This window comes from Macrobrachium nipponense, chromosome 1 (assembly GCF_015104395.2).
Source record: "Macrobrachium nipponense isolate FS-2020 chromosome 1, ASM1510439v2, whole genome shotgun sequence".
Classification (NCBI taxonomy): domain Eukaryota; kingdom Metazoa; phylum Arthropoda; class Malacostraca; order Decapoda; family Palaemonidae; genus Macrobrachium; species Macrobrachium nipponense.
Window position 1 is genome coordinate 193,607,647 of NC_087200.1, and position 18,973 is coordinate 193,626,619.

The 18,973-nt window shown below is 36.8% G+C and overlaps 1 protein-coding gene across 1 annotated transcript in view; it reads right to left on the reverse strand.

Moving 5' to 3' along the window:
* Positions 1–5,104: 5,104 nt before the first annotated feature.
* Positions 5,105–18,973, reverse strand: part of LOC135219964 (prolyl 3-hydroxylase 1-like) — a 173,252-nt gene continuing 159,383 nt past the window's right edge. Inside the window, exons 10-13 of the mRNA XM_064257207.1 lie at positions 18,685–18,835; positions 14,977–15,097; positions 11,811–11,889; positions 5,105–6,378 (exon numbers count right to left, since the gene is read on the reverse strand). Coding sequence (XP_064113277.1) covers positions 6,196–6,378; positions 11,811–11,889; positions 14,977–15,097; positions 18,685–18,835 — 534 coding nt within the window. The 3' untranslated portion in view covers positions 5,105–6,195. The remainder of the gene's footprint in view (positions 6,379–11,810; positions 11,890–14,976; positions 15,098–18,684; positions 18,836–18,973) is intronic.

The window sequence follows — 18,973 nt, forward strand, 5'->3', positions numbered from 1 at the left end:
GAGATATTAGTTTTTTAAGTGGAGCACAACTTCCTAATCCAGTTAACATATGTATGTACAGACGGCCAACAAAGAATTGGCGTAGTTTCTTAATTCATTGTTCGTTATGGAAATATTGCCATATGCAGGTGCCAGAATATTTACTTAACAATAAATAAAATTTCCTTTCAAAGGTGCTATACTTGAAATAAATTACATTAGAACTGAGTAGACTTATTCAACGTATTAAAGATAATTATTTTGCAAAGTAAGGAAAATATATACCGATGGGTCCACCGTCCACGATTTCTAATTTTATTTTCAACTCTAGCTTCGTGACAGCATTCCGAAGATTTTGAAGTTGGCTTCGCTGCCGCTCGAGTCTTGACTCAACATATCGTACTGCACTGAAGTGTTGTTCATTTCGTCTCCTACAGCTGATAAATAATACATCAAGGCGTTAACATTCTTTGAAAACGATGTTTAGTAAACTAATTTTGTCCTTTGATCAATAAAATAATTTGCATGACACGTTTAGTGGGCCTAAATTGGACTTCTGATTTTCCCACATGATAAGCCTAGGTCTATTTTCAGCAGCATACTCTCTCGGATACGTAATATTAATGAATATTTAAATTGACAATATATATATATATATATATATATATATATATATATATATATATATATATAACTCTGCTTTATTTGACTATTCCCGTTATTCTTGTTTTATTAGCCATGTTCGCCTTTTCTTTTCTTATCCTTTTAATAATTGCTTAACATAATTAACTCAGACCTAGCTATTCAAAAGTCAAAAAGCAATTATAAAAAAAATCAAACGAATATATTTCTTTCTTATTTTTATCGAATTCCTTGCATATCATCCTGTTTCATTTGGACACCTTGGAAAGCTGTGGGAGTCAAAACTGACGAATACATTAAGGAAGGCTTACTTTCCTTAAAGCTTTCTTAGGTTGATCTTTCTGTAGCTATTCATTCTTTTAAATAGAAATTAATTCAAAAAATGTTCACATGTATAACTACTAGACCTACTTACATAAGCATATTATAAGTAGCTGAAAGAATAAGAAATAGGAAAGGTGACGTTCTCGTTTAAGTCTATTTCATGTTTTTTTATTTATTTTTTTTTTCTCAAGAAAAACCTACTGCTTTAATCAAGGGTTGCTCTTTGACGGCTACAGGGTGTAACACGAGGGTATGCACACATTTTGTGGAATGAAAGATAAAGTTCTTTGAACAGAAAATGTTTTACAAACATGTATTTTAAGGCGTCCGTTGTCGGTGCGGGGAATTTTAAAATTACCGTTATCATTAGTGATGCTTTCACGAGGTGGAGTTCGTAGTGAGAAGTCGGATCTAGTCGCTGAGATGTAGAAAAAAAGAGAGCGGAGCGGAGGTGGCTTATAGGAGTGATGGAAGGATTAGGCGATGTTAGTAAAGTATCTCCCAATAAAATGTATTCTTTAGGTTTTGAAGAAAAAAAATGCATGCATCATTGAAACCGTTTCCCTCCCTATCCGTGGTATTCACTGGCCACCGATAAAAAAAAAAAAAAAAAAAAAAAAAAAAAAAGTAAGCCTAACTGAATCTCTCATCCATCAAGATAAGTTTGCTTATTCATTAGACAACTATCAGACTTCAAGTGTAGATTTAAAAATCTCTTCCTCTCCATCTAAAGTATTCATCAGACACCAGTCATAAGCGTAGAGCTAGTTATGATCCCTGGTTCAGCAATGTCGTGACGAGGCACTAGAATTCAAAGTTCACAAATGAATGTTGCTCAGAACATTTTCACTACTGTATTGTCTTGCTCTCATGTGGTGCTTCGAGGTATTCCACCTCTAGGCCCATGTTCTAAACTTTGCCGTCCTTTAAACAATTTTATTCATCTATGTTATGATTCTCTCCGGTTTATTAAGCTTTCTTGATATCTCTCCAACAGGAACTTGCACCGAATGCAGTGCAATAATTCTCTCGCTCATCGAAGGATGTTTCTTAGACCGATAAATGACACATTGACATTAGATACCCGTGCACATAACATCAAAAGCAATAGAGTGAGGTCGCCAAGTTCACATTGTTAAGATATCGTTTTTTTTTTTTCTTTTTGTTTATAAATTTGATAGCATTTTGTGAGATTCCAATGTTTTCTGTAAAATTTAACAAATGGAATAGTTCAACTACCTTCAACTTAATATTGAAATGATAATTTAAGGAATATGTGTATGCGATACTATTAGTGATAGGTGTCCTACTATCTATGGTAATGCATATCTATGGTTGTGATATGACGTTTTTTATCACTTCGTTTCGTTCACGTCAATTTTGCTATATGGAAAATAGTTTTACACAATAACATAACATAATGTTCTAAAGATATCCAGTGACTATTTTTAACGTCATTACACATGATTTCATCCATCTTTGAAAATAAAAATAGATAAATAAGGCATGAAAATCGTGTCTTTACGCTCAGGCAGGTGAACGAAAAATTATGAAACTCTGCCACGAGTTTTTTGGCCGACAGTACATTACTCTCCGTCTTTTGGTAGGTTTTCACCCTTCATTAGAAAGGATGTTTGCCCTCAGATTCCAGTGACTTGTGTTGGAGGCCATTTACTTAATATCTTTTTATTTTCCACATCATCAAACAGTAAGAATTCTTGTAGATGGTGGTTTGGTAAGTATCTGGTGATTGTTGGCTTAATGATTCACTTAGAGATATAGTAAGTGGAGCATAGAGCTGAACTTCAAAATTACAAAATTCCATGGGCTTCTACAGAGATTAGGGCAAAGATGCTACATGCATCTGGTCTGTGGCTCTGAGATCGTTGAAGTATCATTTTCCTGTCTGGATATCATAGCATCTAAACATCATTTATCTTTTGGCCAAAATCACTCAAAAAATATTTTAACTTTTACGACTAGGATTAAGTATGAATCCTACCATCGCCAAGATATTATGTCGTGTTAGACAATCTTTCATGAGTTTTATTTCAATAGTTAATTTTCTGCTGGTGTGTGTGTGTGTGTGTGTGTGTGTGTGTGTGTGTGTGTGTGTGCGCGCGCGCTGTTAGTTATGCAGACCCCGTAATATATGACTTACAACTCTTTACTATAAATCTGTGGAACAGTCATCCTGTGACGGAATCACAAGCAAAAAACAAAAGCAAGTAACACGGTCTCCCACATTTACATTAATCGTTCAGACTGACAAATTTTCCCACAGCCATACTTTTCCCCTTTATGTTACTAAAACACGCAGGACAATTGGCTTAATGAGACACAGAGGACAGAACACACAAAGCAAAAACACATGTACTCACCTTAGACTCGAGACACTCAGGGCGAGACGCTGTGCCGTCCGCTGGATACAGTTGTCGAGACACAACAACCGCTGAATTCAATACTACACAAAGACAGACAAGCGCCCAAACCATACAAGAACTCCACAAAAATACAACATTACAATCACTATGCAGACAAATACCAACAACTCGAAAACAACACAACAGATCATACAACAACTCACTGCTCAAATAACGCCAACATCATAAACTCAACAAATCAATACACAAACAACCGCCAACACTGTCTCCAACAAACAACTCACAAACATCAAAACACAAAATCAAATACAACACTCTCTCTTTACCTCAACAACAACCAGACAGACACACGCACAACATTTACACAATATCAAAATCAATCAAATCACACAACAACAACTGACCATCAACAGACTCTGCCTTATCTCTGTCCTATACCATTACTCATCACAGACTGACTAACTGACCCGGCAACCACGCCAGCACACAACCCAGACAATCACCCAACAAGCAACCCACTCGTTAACTATCCATCCACCACTTACGCTCTCGCTATCTCTCTCTCACTCTCTTTAGGAAAACCACAGACATAAATACATACTACACGATCTTAACAGCAATAAAAATACGAAACACGACATAATTATCAACCATACAAAAACATTTAAACTCTTCAATCACTCCCGACAATTGAAAACAACCCAACTATGCTCTCACTTACTCCTTCTCACAAGCAACCCTCGAGAACTTTGGCAGAGCAACAACCATATCTGCTATTTTAGAAATTCTTGAGTAAGTTTAATAGACTGCAATTCATTTATTTATTAACTACTTTTCACCACCGTATGTTTTTGTGACAAGGTAACAAAGGTTTAGAGCCCTTACACACGAGGACACTAGTGTCCGCCACCGGTGTCGGACACTAGTTGCCTCCCATATTATCAAATGGAGCCTTTCACACGAGGCAACAGCAGTGTCCCAAGCAGACAACTTCCGGGCAACGATTTTTTGGTGTCTCACTCCCGCAACACGTGGCGGACGCTGACGGTTGCCGCCACTCACTGCAAAGCATTGTTTTAAATGGAAGCTTTCACACGTAGCCACCAGTGTCCACCACCCACTGGCCAGCTTCTCATGCTCAGTTTTGACACCCACCATCATCCCATGATGGAAGGAGACGGCCTATCAAGGACAATTTCGAAGAAGGTGGAGGAGAAGCTGAACACGGAGGACCTCATTTGTGAAATAGAAAAACTACCAGCACTATGGTAGTTCCTGTGATGTCTCTCCTGACTAGCTGAGAAGTTCTTCAAATGACGGCTTGCTCATACGAAAATAGTTGAAAAACTTCTTTTCATCAGCACACAAATCATTGAAAAGTGTATGATGCACTTCTGTGTTCATTCTTGATAACAACATGGGATGTACATGCACCTTCCTCTCTACAGAGCGCCTCTTCGATTTCTTTTTGGCCAGCAAAGCAACAAGTAGAAGCTCTTCGTTTCCCGCCATTCTTCCGACTTAGGTGTGTGAGTGGCTCACTAGTTGCCAGGCGGTGTCTTGAGCAAGGACACTAGTGTCCGACACCAGTGGCGGGACACTAGTGTCCTCGTGTGTAAGGGGCTCTTAGCTTTTTTTTACAGGGGGACTTGAGTGTTTACAATGAAGTTTTAATTGCAATTACTCTTATAACAAATAAAAATGAATGAAAATGCAGTTCTGTTTACAATATAAGAACAGTTTAATTTCCTGGCTGGAATAAATTAAAGTTAAGAAAACAGAAATTTTATTTTATTTATACAAAGGTTTCAAAACATGCCGCACAATTCTGAACATCTCCAGTGCCAGCTGAATAAACCCATAGATTTAGTACTACACACACGTGGACAATAACAAAATATATGCCTACTGCTATATCATTAATAATAAAATATAACATTTTCATACACTTTCCCATCGAGGAATGGCAGGATAAACATCGGATAAACTGTGTGAACGAAAATTAAATGGTCTAGGAATAACAAAGTATACAAAAATGTCCCTTGTCTGGAAATTCAGTTTTCTTTGTCATATTGCTAGCTTGATAACAACCACTTCTTCCATGTTACTTCTGTGCTCTACACTTCATTGGCAAAGTTTTGAAGGATGACTTTTTCTATATCTTTGATAGACTTTTAGGAATTTAAGAAATAGTGTTACGTTAATGTCTAAATTTGACTAGATTTCAAAGTTTGAATTACATAAAAAACAACGCTGACTGTACTGTGTTAGCTGTAGTGACTAGATAATCCAAGTTTCACCATTTTCATCAGCTTTCTTTAAAAGAAAGCTGTTGCACCGGCTTTGGCTGTCCATCCGCACTTTTTTTCTATCCGCACTTTTTATGTCCGCCCTTAGATCTCAAAAACTACTGAGGCTAGAGGGCTGCAAATTGCTATGTTGATCACCTCAACCTTCCAATAATCAAACATACAAATTGCAGCCCTCTAGACTCAGTGGTTCTTATTTCATTTAAGGTTAAAGTTAGCCATAATTGTTCTTAAGGGAACGATATAAGACTGGCCACCACAGGGTCGTGGTCAAAGTTTCATGGGCCGTGGCTCATACAGCATTATATCGAGACCACCAAAAGATAGATATATTTTCCGTGGCCTTGATTTATGCTGCAGTGGCTGTACAGAAAACTCGAAACTTCGGCGCATTATTTACTTGTTTAATATTCCCTACAGCTGACACTTGAATGCCTGGGTTTTAGCAAGTACATTAGTTAATGTTAAATCCATTGATCCTGAGCATACAATTCCAACATTCAGGCACATAAGAAGAGCATAATTCGGTTTCCAGAAACAGGTAAGCCTTCCACGAATCATTCCAACTTCTTGAGCAGCAGTTCAGCTAATGATCGTTCAATTTCTTTGTGCTTTTCATTATGAGTGAACCACATCCCAATGGCACATCGACTTCCTTCCAAAACTGGTAAGACACCATGCAAATTTTCTGGGCCTGCTGAGAAGGCTACCATCCTTCCACACTTTGGCTGTACCATCCCCTGAAATTAAAATGAAATACTGGTACTATTCAACTGTAACAAAATTAATGCTCAAAAGAAAAATGAAACTGATAAAACAAAAAGCTGAAGCAAGTTAAAGTGTTTGTGCAGTAAACTGAAGTATTTGTTCAATATAAATAAACCAGAACTTTAAGCAGCCTTAAGCCTGACTCAGACATCAGAGATTCAAGCCACTCAGGTTGTAATGGTCGTATTACGACTGAATTACGCTCCAGTCTCCATGTTTCCTCACAGAGTCATTGAGTTTCACGACGTCCACCAAGTGTTGGCAACAACTAGCTGTTGCATGTCGTTGTCATGGTCAAGCTATGCAAAACGTCAAAAGTCACCATGTCATGCCAACATATGAGTGTCGTTATGCCCTCTCAACTGACATAATGTGACTACGGCAGACATAAGTAGCAATTTCTACATACGGTTTACACTACAACACACACAATGTACTAAGCAATCCTTCAACTTGCACAGAGGGGGTGCGCAGTAGCCACATTGTGACACAAGGTTGTGAGGAAGAAGGTTGTAGCATACAAGGACTCAGTGGAGCCAAGTGCATCTTCAGCAGCTGCCCCTAGCCATGGTTCTGATGACCCCTGTCAGTTCCAATTCAGTGAAGATTCGTCTCAATCAACATCACTCGTCCTGACTGACATAGAGAAGGAACCTGTCATGGAATCCCACTCTAAGTTGGATATCCTTGGCAACAATGAGTAACTGACGACAGATTCAGGGAGCCAGCAAAGGATCTGAGCAGCTCCGTATGAAAAAAACTCCAGGTGTCGTCCTATGAGACTCCAAGGAGACGATGTTGGAGGAATGGCAGCAGGAGTACCCCTTCCGCTGTAATCACATTGTCTGCCAGAAAAAACACAAGATGCTTGGACTGAAACAAGATTTTCATGTTTCACATACAGTGGACCCCCCTGTATTCGCGTTCTCGGTATTCACGGGCTCACACATTTGCTGACTTCTCTCTGGCACGTACCCCCTTTATTCGCGGAAAATTAGAGTATTTGCAGTATTTTTCTATGAGAAATATCCACAAATTCCTGTTTTATTTTTAGTTATCAATTTCATCATAAAATGCACTTTTTCTGATAAAACTATTAAACCAGGTATCAAACATTTTAGTGGTTTTTTCTTGAGTTTTAACTAATAAAATAGGCCGTTTTTGGCCTTTTTATATGGGTTCCAACCATTCATGGGTTCTAGTTATTCGTCGGGGGGTCTTGTACGTATCTTCTGCAAATACGGGGACCACTGTAAGCTGTTCCCAAATATATTAATATATTTCCCTTGTTCTCTCCCTGCAGTCCACTGCTGCTGCTGCTGCTGCTGCTGCCCTTCTTCATGCCTCTGAAGAAGTTGAGGCTGCTGCTGGTGGGGATGATGGGGACACAACTACTTTCCATCGAGGAAAGTAGGCCAAAGCAAAAGAAGCTTGACAATGTAAGTCAACAAAGCCAAGACAGCGCACTTCACAAGGTTAGTATTTCATTATTTCCACACTGTTCTTTATTTTAGTTAAAAATAACAAAAATACAATAATTATATGATTTCAACAATTAAAATTATTTTACCGGTTTTTTATTTTTTCCAATGAAATATATATTACAGCAATTTTTGTTTGTAAGGTGTTTTTACGTTGCATGGAACCGGTGGTTATTCAGCAACAGGACCAACAGCTTTACGTGACTTCCGAACCACGTCGAGAGTGAACTTCTATCACCAGAAATACACGTCTCTCACTCTTCAATGGATGTGGCGAGAATTGAACTAGCGACCACCGAGGTGGGACGCCAACACCATACCAACCACGCCACTGAGGCACGTGCACTTTTGTTTGATGACTAACAATTTTCTTAGGTGATTACACATGTTGAAGCAGCCAGGCAGGATTTCATTGACCAGTTGAATCCACATCCCAGAGAAGCCTACTGGAATCTCCACTTGAAGAAGGTTATTAAGGACTGTGCTGAGACTGACCTGTTCTTCTATAATTACCATCATAAGGAAATTGGGTTTCTTGTTCAGAAACTACAGAAGGCATCGAAGGAGGGAATATTGAAAGCATTATTGAACCTATTCCCACATACGAGATATGCATTTGTGGAAATGGGCCAAGAAACGTCATCACCCAGAGCTTTCATCCCTCATCCTGCTATTCCTTCGACATACTTCACGCCTCATCCTGCTGTGCCTTCGACATCCTTTGCCAATCAATCAGCTTCCCAACCAGAACAACTTTACTGCCTGTCACCGCAGCAAATAGCTTTGCTTCAGGGGGAACGTCTGTCTCCTTGGGCAAGCACTGTTCCTTGCATTGGGTCGTCAACATCGCCATCGCCTCTGACACTACCGAGTCTCAGCCAAGTTGCCAGTAACAGTTTCCTGGAGAACATATTTCCCTGTACGAGGAGTCCAGCTTCGAGTACACCTTGTAGTACTTCAACGGACACTTCTTGTAACTGTTGTATCTAACAACGGTAATGTGAATTCCTCTTGGTATGTATTTTATATATCTTATGGACTAAAAATCACCTGCTATTGTTAAATATAAATATGTATACTTTTGTAATATGATAAATTTTGTGAAATATTTACTTAATTTTCAAATGTTGAACACAGTAAACTTTGGACACTTCAACCCCTCTCCAATATTTTAAAGGTTATTATACTTGAGACAAATAAAGACTGAAATGTATAAGGAGCGATAATAAGAAAAAGAAACCTAAAACTTGTAAAAAGTAATGTGCAAATCCAAATGAAGAATATTTATTAAATAATTTCAGAATTTCATATAGTAAAGGTAAATAACAACAAAGTTGTTATCTCATACTTTTATACAATCCAACATGTTCACAACACAGTTACATATGTTGTAATGTTATTGTGTACATCAGCACGTGTCTTACGTATGATGCAATTGCCTTCACGGCAGTCGCCATCCGGAAAAAAGCTGTTAAAAAGCATGGCCTAGATCACCGGCGACGTACGTGGACGGCTACGTATGTCGGCAATCTCATCTTGACGTGCGTAATGCTGTCTATATTGTAGATTGCATACGTCGTGTTGGTGACGTAATCAGCTGATTTTATTTATTTTCATTTTCTTGTACCAGAGGGTCTGCGACTGACACCAAACGAAGCCATTACGCCAGTTGCAGTCTTGGATCGACGATATCTGAGTCTGCCTTTATGCTCTTGTTCAAAAGAGGCAACCATCCCTACCTTCTACCCATCATACTCTTGTTCATATTCTCCTTATTTTACGTCATTCTTTACCTTATTACTGGGCTGCTCTTGTGCTTCCTTTTCATTTGCATAGTTTTATTCTAATTTCTAAGTGTAACATGCCAGTTGCATTTTCTTTAGCCCAATTCACATTTGTCATATCATACTCAGTAAGTTTCCAGTTCTTCTGTAAGTACTAACCATTATTTGTTTTTGCATCAATAGTCTCTGAGAAAGTATATACTTGCTCAAATATTTTTAAATTATGCATTTGTTATTCTAACCGTGAAATATAGAGGTGGTTTCTTATCACAAGATGCCCAGTTCTCAATGTAGGAGGAACTAGGGCAATACATTATCTAGGGGTTCTATATATCAAACCCGATTAGAATCACATCTGCAGCTCTTATATTCCCTATTTTGTGCCCAGTAACACGGTACACAGGCTGCTTTCCCGTCCTCCCTATTTTTCTTCTCATTCTCCATCCACCTCCTTCTCCCTCAACTGCTGTATCCAAACCTAGGGCCTGCTTCCCACTAAATGGAATGTGGTTGGTGCTCTCCCTCTTTTGGACTAGGCAACCAAACTGACTTCTATTTGTTGCTGCCTCTCCTCTTCCTTATTTGGAAAAATGGCATTTCCCATTCCTTGTAAGAATCTTTTAAAGACAAAAGGGTCACCTAAAGTGACAGTATACAATTTCAGGCTGTCAGCTTCTCTCTTCTGGAAGTTCTATCTGAATGACGGTAATCTGGGACATCTACTTCTCTAACCATGATGCTGCTTGCTGTTCCTGTACTTCTGGCTGTGCCACTTGCTACATCTCTGACCCTCCCACTGTCTATGCTACTGAATGTATACAACTGATCACAGTGACTATGACATTTATAACCCTTTGTAATGGCTATTCTTCTGCGTTCAGTGAAGAAGACTCACAATGTTAAAATTCCTCTTTATTCCCTCTACATCTCAATTCCCTGTCTCCTTCATGCAGAGCATTTCTCAAACTGCCGAGGTCCTCTCTTCCTTTAACTCTAATGGGACATATATTTCAAAGGAAAACTTTGCACTAGATATTGATCTGGAGAGTAAGGGTATAAAAAGAATTATATATATATATATATATATATATATATATATATATATATATATATATATATATATATATATGTATATCAGGAAATCACCAAGACAGCAACAGTGCAGGAGGAAGCCCCAACACAAACCTACAGGACAAGGGTCTAGATATCTATATATATAGATAATATAATATATATAATATATATATATATAATCTATATATGTAATATAATATATATATATATATATTATATATATAATATACGTAATATATATATATTGATATAGACTAATATAGATATTATATATATATAATATTATTAATTATACAAAACAAAATATCTGCTTCATTAATTCTTAATTCAGGAACGAACCAACAATCATAGACCAGAATTTTAAGCCTGAACAAAGACACTATATTAAAACAGTCATTTTCCATTCAGTTTTCAGTTACAAATGCCATAACAATAATTCTAATTATGTAAAAAAATTAAAGTTGGACCACTGGATTTTGAAGAAACCCTTCTAATGAACCAAGGAAAATACTGTGGAAATTAGTCAATAAGAATTTAATTATTATCAATTGAATCATCAACCACACATCACTGCCGATTTTGAAATCAAATACTATACTTTAGGGAAATTATTTTCATTGCTTTCATCTGCGTAAATTCTGGACATATCAGATATTTACGGCAACAATCTTATTATGGAGAATAACAGTATATTTGGTGCTGTAGTCTGTTCAGTTAAAAAGCCCAAATGAAATTATCACAAAGACTTGTTAACAGAAACTATTATTGTATGGTGTTCCTAGGCCCCTTCATCTATTTCTGTTGAGCATACTAAAAACTACCAAGAAAACCTGATCATGACAGTGACACACAAAGTAATTTTCTAATTACATATTCTTGAAAAGTAATGTCACTTATAAGTCAATGGAAACCTCTCCTGCGGTTGCCACAAAGGACTGGAATTCCACAGATATCATAAATAGTTCATGAATTACATCAAAACTTTGGAAAACTCAAATCTGATGACAAACAGGGCAAATGAAAGGCTATTAAAGGTATAAAATAATAAAACTAAAAGCTATTTACCTCATATGACGCCCCTGTACGATCCTTGGTAAAAATGAACTCCCCTCCTTTGAAGTCCTCGTTGAGGTATAGAATTGCACTGCACAAGTGAAAAAGGAATCTATGATTTCCATTTATGCAACATGGGAGTACTATACTTCATTGAAATAATGATGTTTCATATTCTCTATTTCAAATTCTGTAACAAAAAGTACCGCTGTAATAATTAAATATAGGACTGATTTCACAGGGTAGATAGGTAATACTGCAAGTGATGTCTATACCTTTCTTGATAATAAATGGCAAAATTGAAAAAACATGCTTAATAAAGTCTTTAAAAGTGCAAAAATCAGCTTAAAAATCTTAACAAATTACTGAAAACTTAACAATGAAGCACTGGGGTAATAAACACTATCTCAAATCAGACCCTCCCATAGTTTTACAGCAAAGAGGATTGATATTGAGCATTCATGTACAACATAAATGCTTTCACAACTCTTGAATTATCTATATAATTCAATGCCTTTTTCTTTCAAGCGTCTGCTGCAAATCTGCACATGATAAAACACTGGATCTTAAATAATTCAGTCAAGTGTTCCAGGCTCACATTTGACTATGCTTCTGCCGTCTAATCATTTAAACTGCTTAAATCCTGGTGCCTTCGTTTTTGGTAAAAGTATACAAAGGATTTAACTTGACCTAGGTAATTTAGAATACATATATCATACCTGTTTTTTGACAGCCCAAAACAGTATCATTATGGGTCTCAATAATATTTAGTCTAAGATTATAATGTCTAGCTAGATCTTTAATAAAAAAAAAACACTTGCTTATGGCTAAGATATGCTGAAAAAGGTGATTATAGTAGATCTTAAATGGTAAAATATATTTACCAGTAGTTGGGTGACCCTGAAAACTAAGACCTTCAAATAGATCCGTACAATGAAAAACTAGTGGTTATGAAAAGTGAATTGTATAATTGCTAAAGATCTTTAAAATGAAAACAATTATTCAATGATAAGTGAATTAAAGCAATATGATCAATTCTGATAGCCCTCTACAAAGTAAACATTTACATGGAGTTAAAAGCTAAAGATAGTAAAAAGTTTACCTTTAAGCCACCTATATCAGGACCTAGCCCCTGAATACAACTTTGCTGCCTCAAATCCATTATTCCATCTATGTAATTACAAGCAGGACAACCTCTACACTGGATTAAGTCCAAATTCATTCCAAGTCTGCTTTCAACTTGATAACCATAAGGATCTAACATATAAACTCCAGAGAGTTCCTGGTGTATAGTCTGAGACCCTACACTGATCAGTATCAGTTTTGATGTTCCAGCAGGCAGCGTTCTGGGACTTTGGTGTTTTTAGGCTTTACTATGACATTATTATTATATCATTAAGTAATATACAAAACAGAAAAGGGAAAAATTCCCAGAAACTGTTACCTGCCTTTGTTTCCAAACAATAACATCTTTCCCCCTCTTCCCCAGGCAGAGGAAGACCAGATTGATATTTATTGCATCTGTTTACGATTTGTAGAAGTTCTGCATAATAGGTGTCTTATATTCAAGTTAAAATCCTTTTTATTAGTTGTATTTTTGGAAGTTTGGAACGGTTTCATACAATTACCTAAAGTTCTTCTGGGAAAAATGTGCTCAATTTAAGGACATATTGTTGGTATTAATATTGGACAGCTTTGTGGAATGGATTAAGTCCATTAACCAAAGTATGACAACAAATGTAATTGTTTTCCTCTATGGAAAGATTTTAGGCACCTCAAGGTATTTAAAGAACAGCAATTGAAACAACTGAGGACAAGTCACTCCTTTTGGTATTCTAGCCTATTTTGTATCCAGAACACCTGGGTATTCAGTACAGACTCTAATTTTATTTATCAAAGTTTTTAGCAATCACTATGAAGTATTATGCATTCAAATGAACTATATCTGCTTTTCAGCAATGTAATTTTTGCCTCATCCAAAGGATTGATAGTACTAGTACGTAGTACTAACCAGCTCGAGAAGAGCCTTTATTAGGCTCAGAGGTCTGAATAAACTATAACCCTTTATAATAATAATAATAATAACTATACTCTGTTTATTCCATCTGTCCACCCGCCTGTGGTGTTTTGCGTATGGTAACACTGCGTCCCGGGCTTTAGATAGGTTCGCTATGTGTAAGTTTTAGGTAAATAAAAGGATATCTGGGTGTACATTTGCAACTGAAAAGTGTTTTAATAATGAACTGTATGCGAATTACACCGTTAATATTCGAAATAGGATATTGTTATTATTGCTGAATGTAACTATCTAAAGCCCGGGATGCAGTGTTACCATACGCAAACACCACAGGTGGGTGGACAGATGGAAAAAAAAACGAGTATAGTACGTACTAGTTGTACCACTGGAAAAACAAACAAGGTCCAAAAGTCAAATATACATTGCGCATATTCAATTATAATTGGAAAGGAAAAGTTTATGAAGGTGCATATTTTATTCAGTTAAGAACTCCTTTACTTTCCAAAATGAGTTGTCTACGAAATGTTCACAGAATAATTTCCCTTTCCACTCCACTGATATGAATTCCGAATATGTTTGTTTTGTTACTAGTATAGGATCTTTCAGTGATTGCATTTACAATATACTTATAATATAATTGAGTTGCAGCCACTCCACATGAGAACAGAACTGAAGATATCTCATTACCCCAAATACAAGGAAATATGTAAACTTGGAGGATTTAAATATGTTATGATATTAATATACGTAACCATTTCTTTTTATTTGTGGCATTTTGTTACGAGTAGTTGCAATATCAAGAAACTTCAAATAATAACTGATGCTATAAATACGTAAATTCATTTCCAGTTATCATTTCTAGAGCTGATTTTAGGGACTAGTTAAATTCACATTTTCATCCATGTACGTATAGGATACATTAAGTGGATAAGTTTTGTTTCGACCAGGCTTTACTTGTAACAACGTTAAACTAAAAATTGGTGCAAGTATCAATCAATCAATTTCAAACAATAAAAACCTTATTCATAAGAGGCCATGATAACACACAAGGAATCAGGCAAATGCATCCTCTGTTACTGACAAAGAAAAAGATGTTTCCAAGAAATGACAGCTTTCAAAATAGGTAAGGCAAAGCAAGATAATGGGATAAAAATACACCACCTGTAATCCCGGAAAGTGTATGCAGGTGGTATTTTCAGACATCTGCCCGACTCTTGCAAAATGCAGTTATCAGCATGGACTTCATGGCTTAAATCAGATGCTGACCTATTTGCTGACTTATCTGAAACAAGGAAAACAATCTATTATCAATGACAGGACTTAAAAATAAGTACCATAAAGCAATATTCTACAGCTGACCTTTCATATTCCTACTGTCAGATTTTTAAAGACGTACATCTGTCTTACCTTTCTATCTAACATATGGCAAGTTTGGTACGTATTGTTATGGTTTGGAAATATGCAAGAAAGCAAAAGTCTTTGAAACTTCTACTAAAAGAAAATGATGAATGTTTACCTATAGTAATATAGAAAATAATTTTCAAAAGTTCACTTAGCATCTCTCGACAATGCTGCAACAAAAAAGGTTTTCCACCAAATTAAAGGAAGGCAAAACTTTTGATACTTACTCTTATAGCTGGAAGAAACATGAAATTTTTTACCCAAATATCATATCTAAGTTTTGAAGAAGTAATCTCTATGTACCCAATCAGTCAGTAGGGAGTAGAAACCTTAGTGTGTGCCCATAGTTTCTCTCTACAAAGCAAAATCTATTTCAGAAATGTTCGACGTACTTATATCTCACAAACCATTGCTTTTAATAGGTGACTAGAACAGATTTAATTTCTTCATATTGGGATGATGTTATCTTGCAAGAAGCTAACGTGCCTAAAGCCATCAAGCCTTCAGTACACACAAAATATGAGATTTCTTGAGATGGAACAATACTTGTCCAGCATAAGACCATGCTTAGTTCCAGATCAGCTGCCCACAAGGGGAAAACCAGCAAAGGCAGGATACAAGTTAGGTGATACCAGAATGGGCCGGTATAAATAACATCATTCGCCTATCCCATTAATTAACATGAGAAATTTCCGAGGTAGGAAGAGGAGAAGGCAGCATGGCATTAACAACTTGTTATACATCTGACTGGTGCAAGGTAAAAGGCATTTGTACTTTAGTGAGAACGGCTGCTTTTGGAGCAGACACATAAGCTCCTTTGATAGCTTCTAAGCCAAAAGGCTTAGAAGCTATCTTGTAAATAGGTCTGAAATTTTTGGGTGAAAAAGCTATCTTAAATGCTTTATCTTGTTTCTTCTTCCTTGGTTATAGTACTGTTCTCAAATGTGGCCTTCCAGTGCTGACTCTCATCTCAAACTCTTTGATAGAGTTATGTCACCAGTCAAGTTTAATCTGCCAAATCTTGATGTCCATCATGTTTGTCGTACATTATTCACTACAACAACAAAAATCCTCTGAATTCTTCTTTACCTGACCTAGCTAATTTTTTATCACAACACTAAGCAGGCTGCTGCTGCAAAGAAGTGTGTTGTCTTCTCGGAGTTTTATCTTGGCTACACTTAGATCTATGTGGAATAGTTTGCCTAATATAACAGTGTAATTTCTGATCTCCACATATTTAAGCAAGGAGCAAATTTTTTCCTGCACTGTGATGACATCCCTTAAATTTCACACGTATTATTACGTCACATCTATTTATTTGTCACCTTTTCCTGTAACTTGTCTCTGTGCAGGCTGATTTCCCTTTGGAGCCCTCTTGGGTTAATAGCCTGTTGATTCTGTCCATAATGATTTGCAGCTGAAGATTTACAGAAAGAAAGAAAATAAAGTATACTAATCACTCATAAGACAAAGTAAAAATAAATGGTGGGGTCATTTTCAAGAAAAATATCTCATAACTTATTGGAAAAATGACCACTAACAGATGTTTTGAAGCAATTTAAACTACAAATATTTTATATGAATAAATATTTCTTGAAAACTATAATTACTGTTAATTCTGATGATCTAATTATACAAAAAGGAACAAAGCCATCTGGAATTACTAGTGGTTAATTAAAACAACTGCTAAAATACAAAACTGAAAACTATAGTCAGTTTGATTCAAATGAACAGACCCCATAGGGGGTTAGTGCTGTCCGTGCCCCCTTATGTGCATTGTGGGCATTACTATAGGTTCTTTGCAGCATCCCTTTGGCCCCCTAGTTGCAACCCCTTTCACTCCTTTTACTATACCTCCATTCATATTGCCTTTCTTCCATCATACTGTCCAACCTCTCTTAACAATTGGTTTCATGGTACAACTGCAAGGTTTTCCTTCTGTTACACCTTTAAAACTTTTACTCTCAATTTCCTTTCAGCACTGAATGACCTCATAGGTCCCAGTGTTTGGCCTTTGGCCTAAATTCTATATTCCATTCCATTCTTAAAATGAGAGTATAATGTTAGCTATCTGCCAAATGTGGCTAGATATTCTAAGCCAGTTTCCATCAGAATGCTGCAGAGTTCAAAGGCTATTTCACACTGAAATTGGCTTCTATCAGTCTTATGATTAAAACTTAACAAACTGACAATGAACAAATAAAGGTCACAGAGAACAAATCATGTGAAACCATTTTGACAGAGGCTGTGATCCAAGCCTGAATTAAGGGATTTTGACGAGAGAAAAATCTATTTCTGGGGGAGGACCTGTGTCGCCCGGTAAAGAATCCTAGCCTCATTTGTCAAGATAAATATATCCTAAAAAAAAAAGCTTACATGGTATGCTGAAGTTACTACCCTCAGCGCGAGCACCCCAAGGGGTGTCGGTATAGGTAAAGGGGCGTAGTGGAAGCCACTATTCACAGATCCTCTGCCACTTGGAAGATTCCCTCTCCAAACACCACAAAATGGTTACCATTCCCAAGAAAATCCCATGGTTCATTAATATCAGTTTTCAGCCTATGCATCCTTGTGGAATTCACACGAAACCAAGCTGAACCAAATTACTTGCTTTGCTTTCTGCCAAATCATTATCTCTTTAATTCCTCAACCCAACATATGACTAGGCACTGAGTAGGAAAACTCAACATTTCATAAAAATAATTTTGGAATCAGTACTCCCAAATTTGTTGCCCAATCTAGAAGATTCCAAAACCATCAATAGCTTCCTCAGAGCCATATGGTTTGTAGGGACTAGTCAGACGTCTTAACTCAGAAAACCGCCTGAAACTAACAATGGTCTTTGCAAGCATACAAACTTCAGAAGTCCTGAAAAACTAACCAAGGTATTGGCAGGCATGCAAACTTCAGAGGTCCGTGAAAACTAATAAAAGGTCTTGCAGGGCGATGCCAAAACTTCAGCAACCCTGAAACTAACAAGGTCTTGCAGGCATGCAAACCCTTCTAAGAGGCATGCAAACTTCTGAAACCCTGAAACTAACAAGGTCTTGTTAGCATGCAAACTTCAGCAGCCATGTCAATCTCCTCAATGTTAGGCTAAGCCATGAATGTTTGCTCTGTTCTCCTCAAACTCTTTGTTATTTACATTCTGAATGCAATGCTAAAGCTTGTCCTTTCAGCTTGTAATATTTTATTGTCTTCTTGAAGTAAGTGTACTCTGTGTGACCATACACAAGATAACCAGCTTGGTAAGGACTCCAAGCACCTTCCTCAACCTGCTGACAATTAGAGACACCATTAGAACACACACAAACATTATATATAAAACAAGATACGCCAGAAAAGCACAGGGAAGAGCTAAAAGCAAGAGCCTCCATCATAGTGCAGGTCCATCACACATGCTAGCATAAAAAGAGGTTAGTCCACAGAAATAAATCAAGAAAATAACAGATTAGTATATGTGCATACCTGGCTTCGCTGTTCGACAAACAAGATGTGTGAAAGAAAAATACAAATGCTTCTCCAGTTTGAAGTACTCTTGAATATAATCCCGCAAATGGTCTGTGACATCCAAAATGAGTTCCAATAATTCTGTGCCAATCAGTTTTGCATGAACCATCTGTAACAGAAAACAATGCAAACATCACAAAACAAAATTCATTTTACTTTTGTATACATAGATGAGGGGGGGAAAATATAATAAAAAGATGCAACCATATATAACCCAGTGTAAAGAGGAAAGATGGAAGAATATATA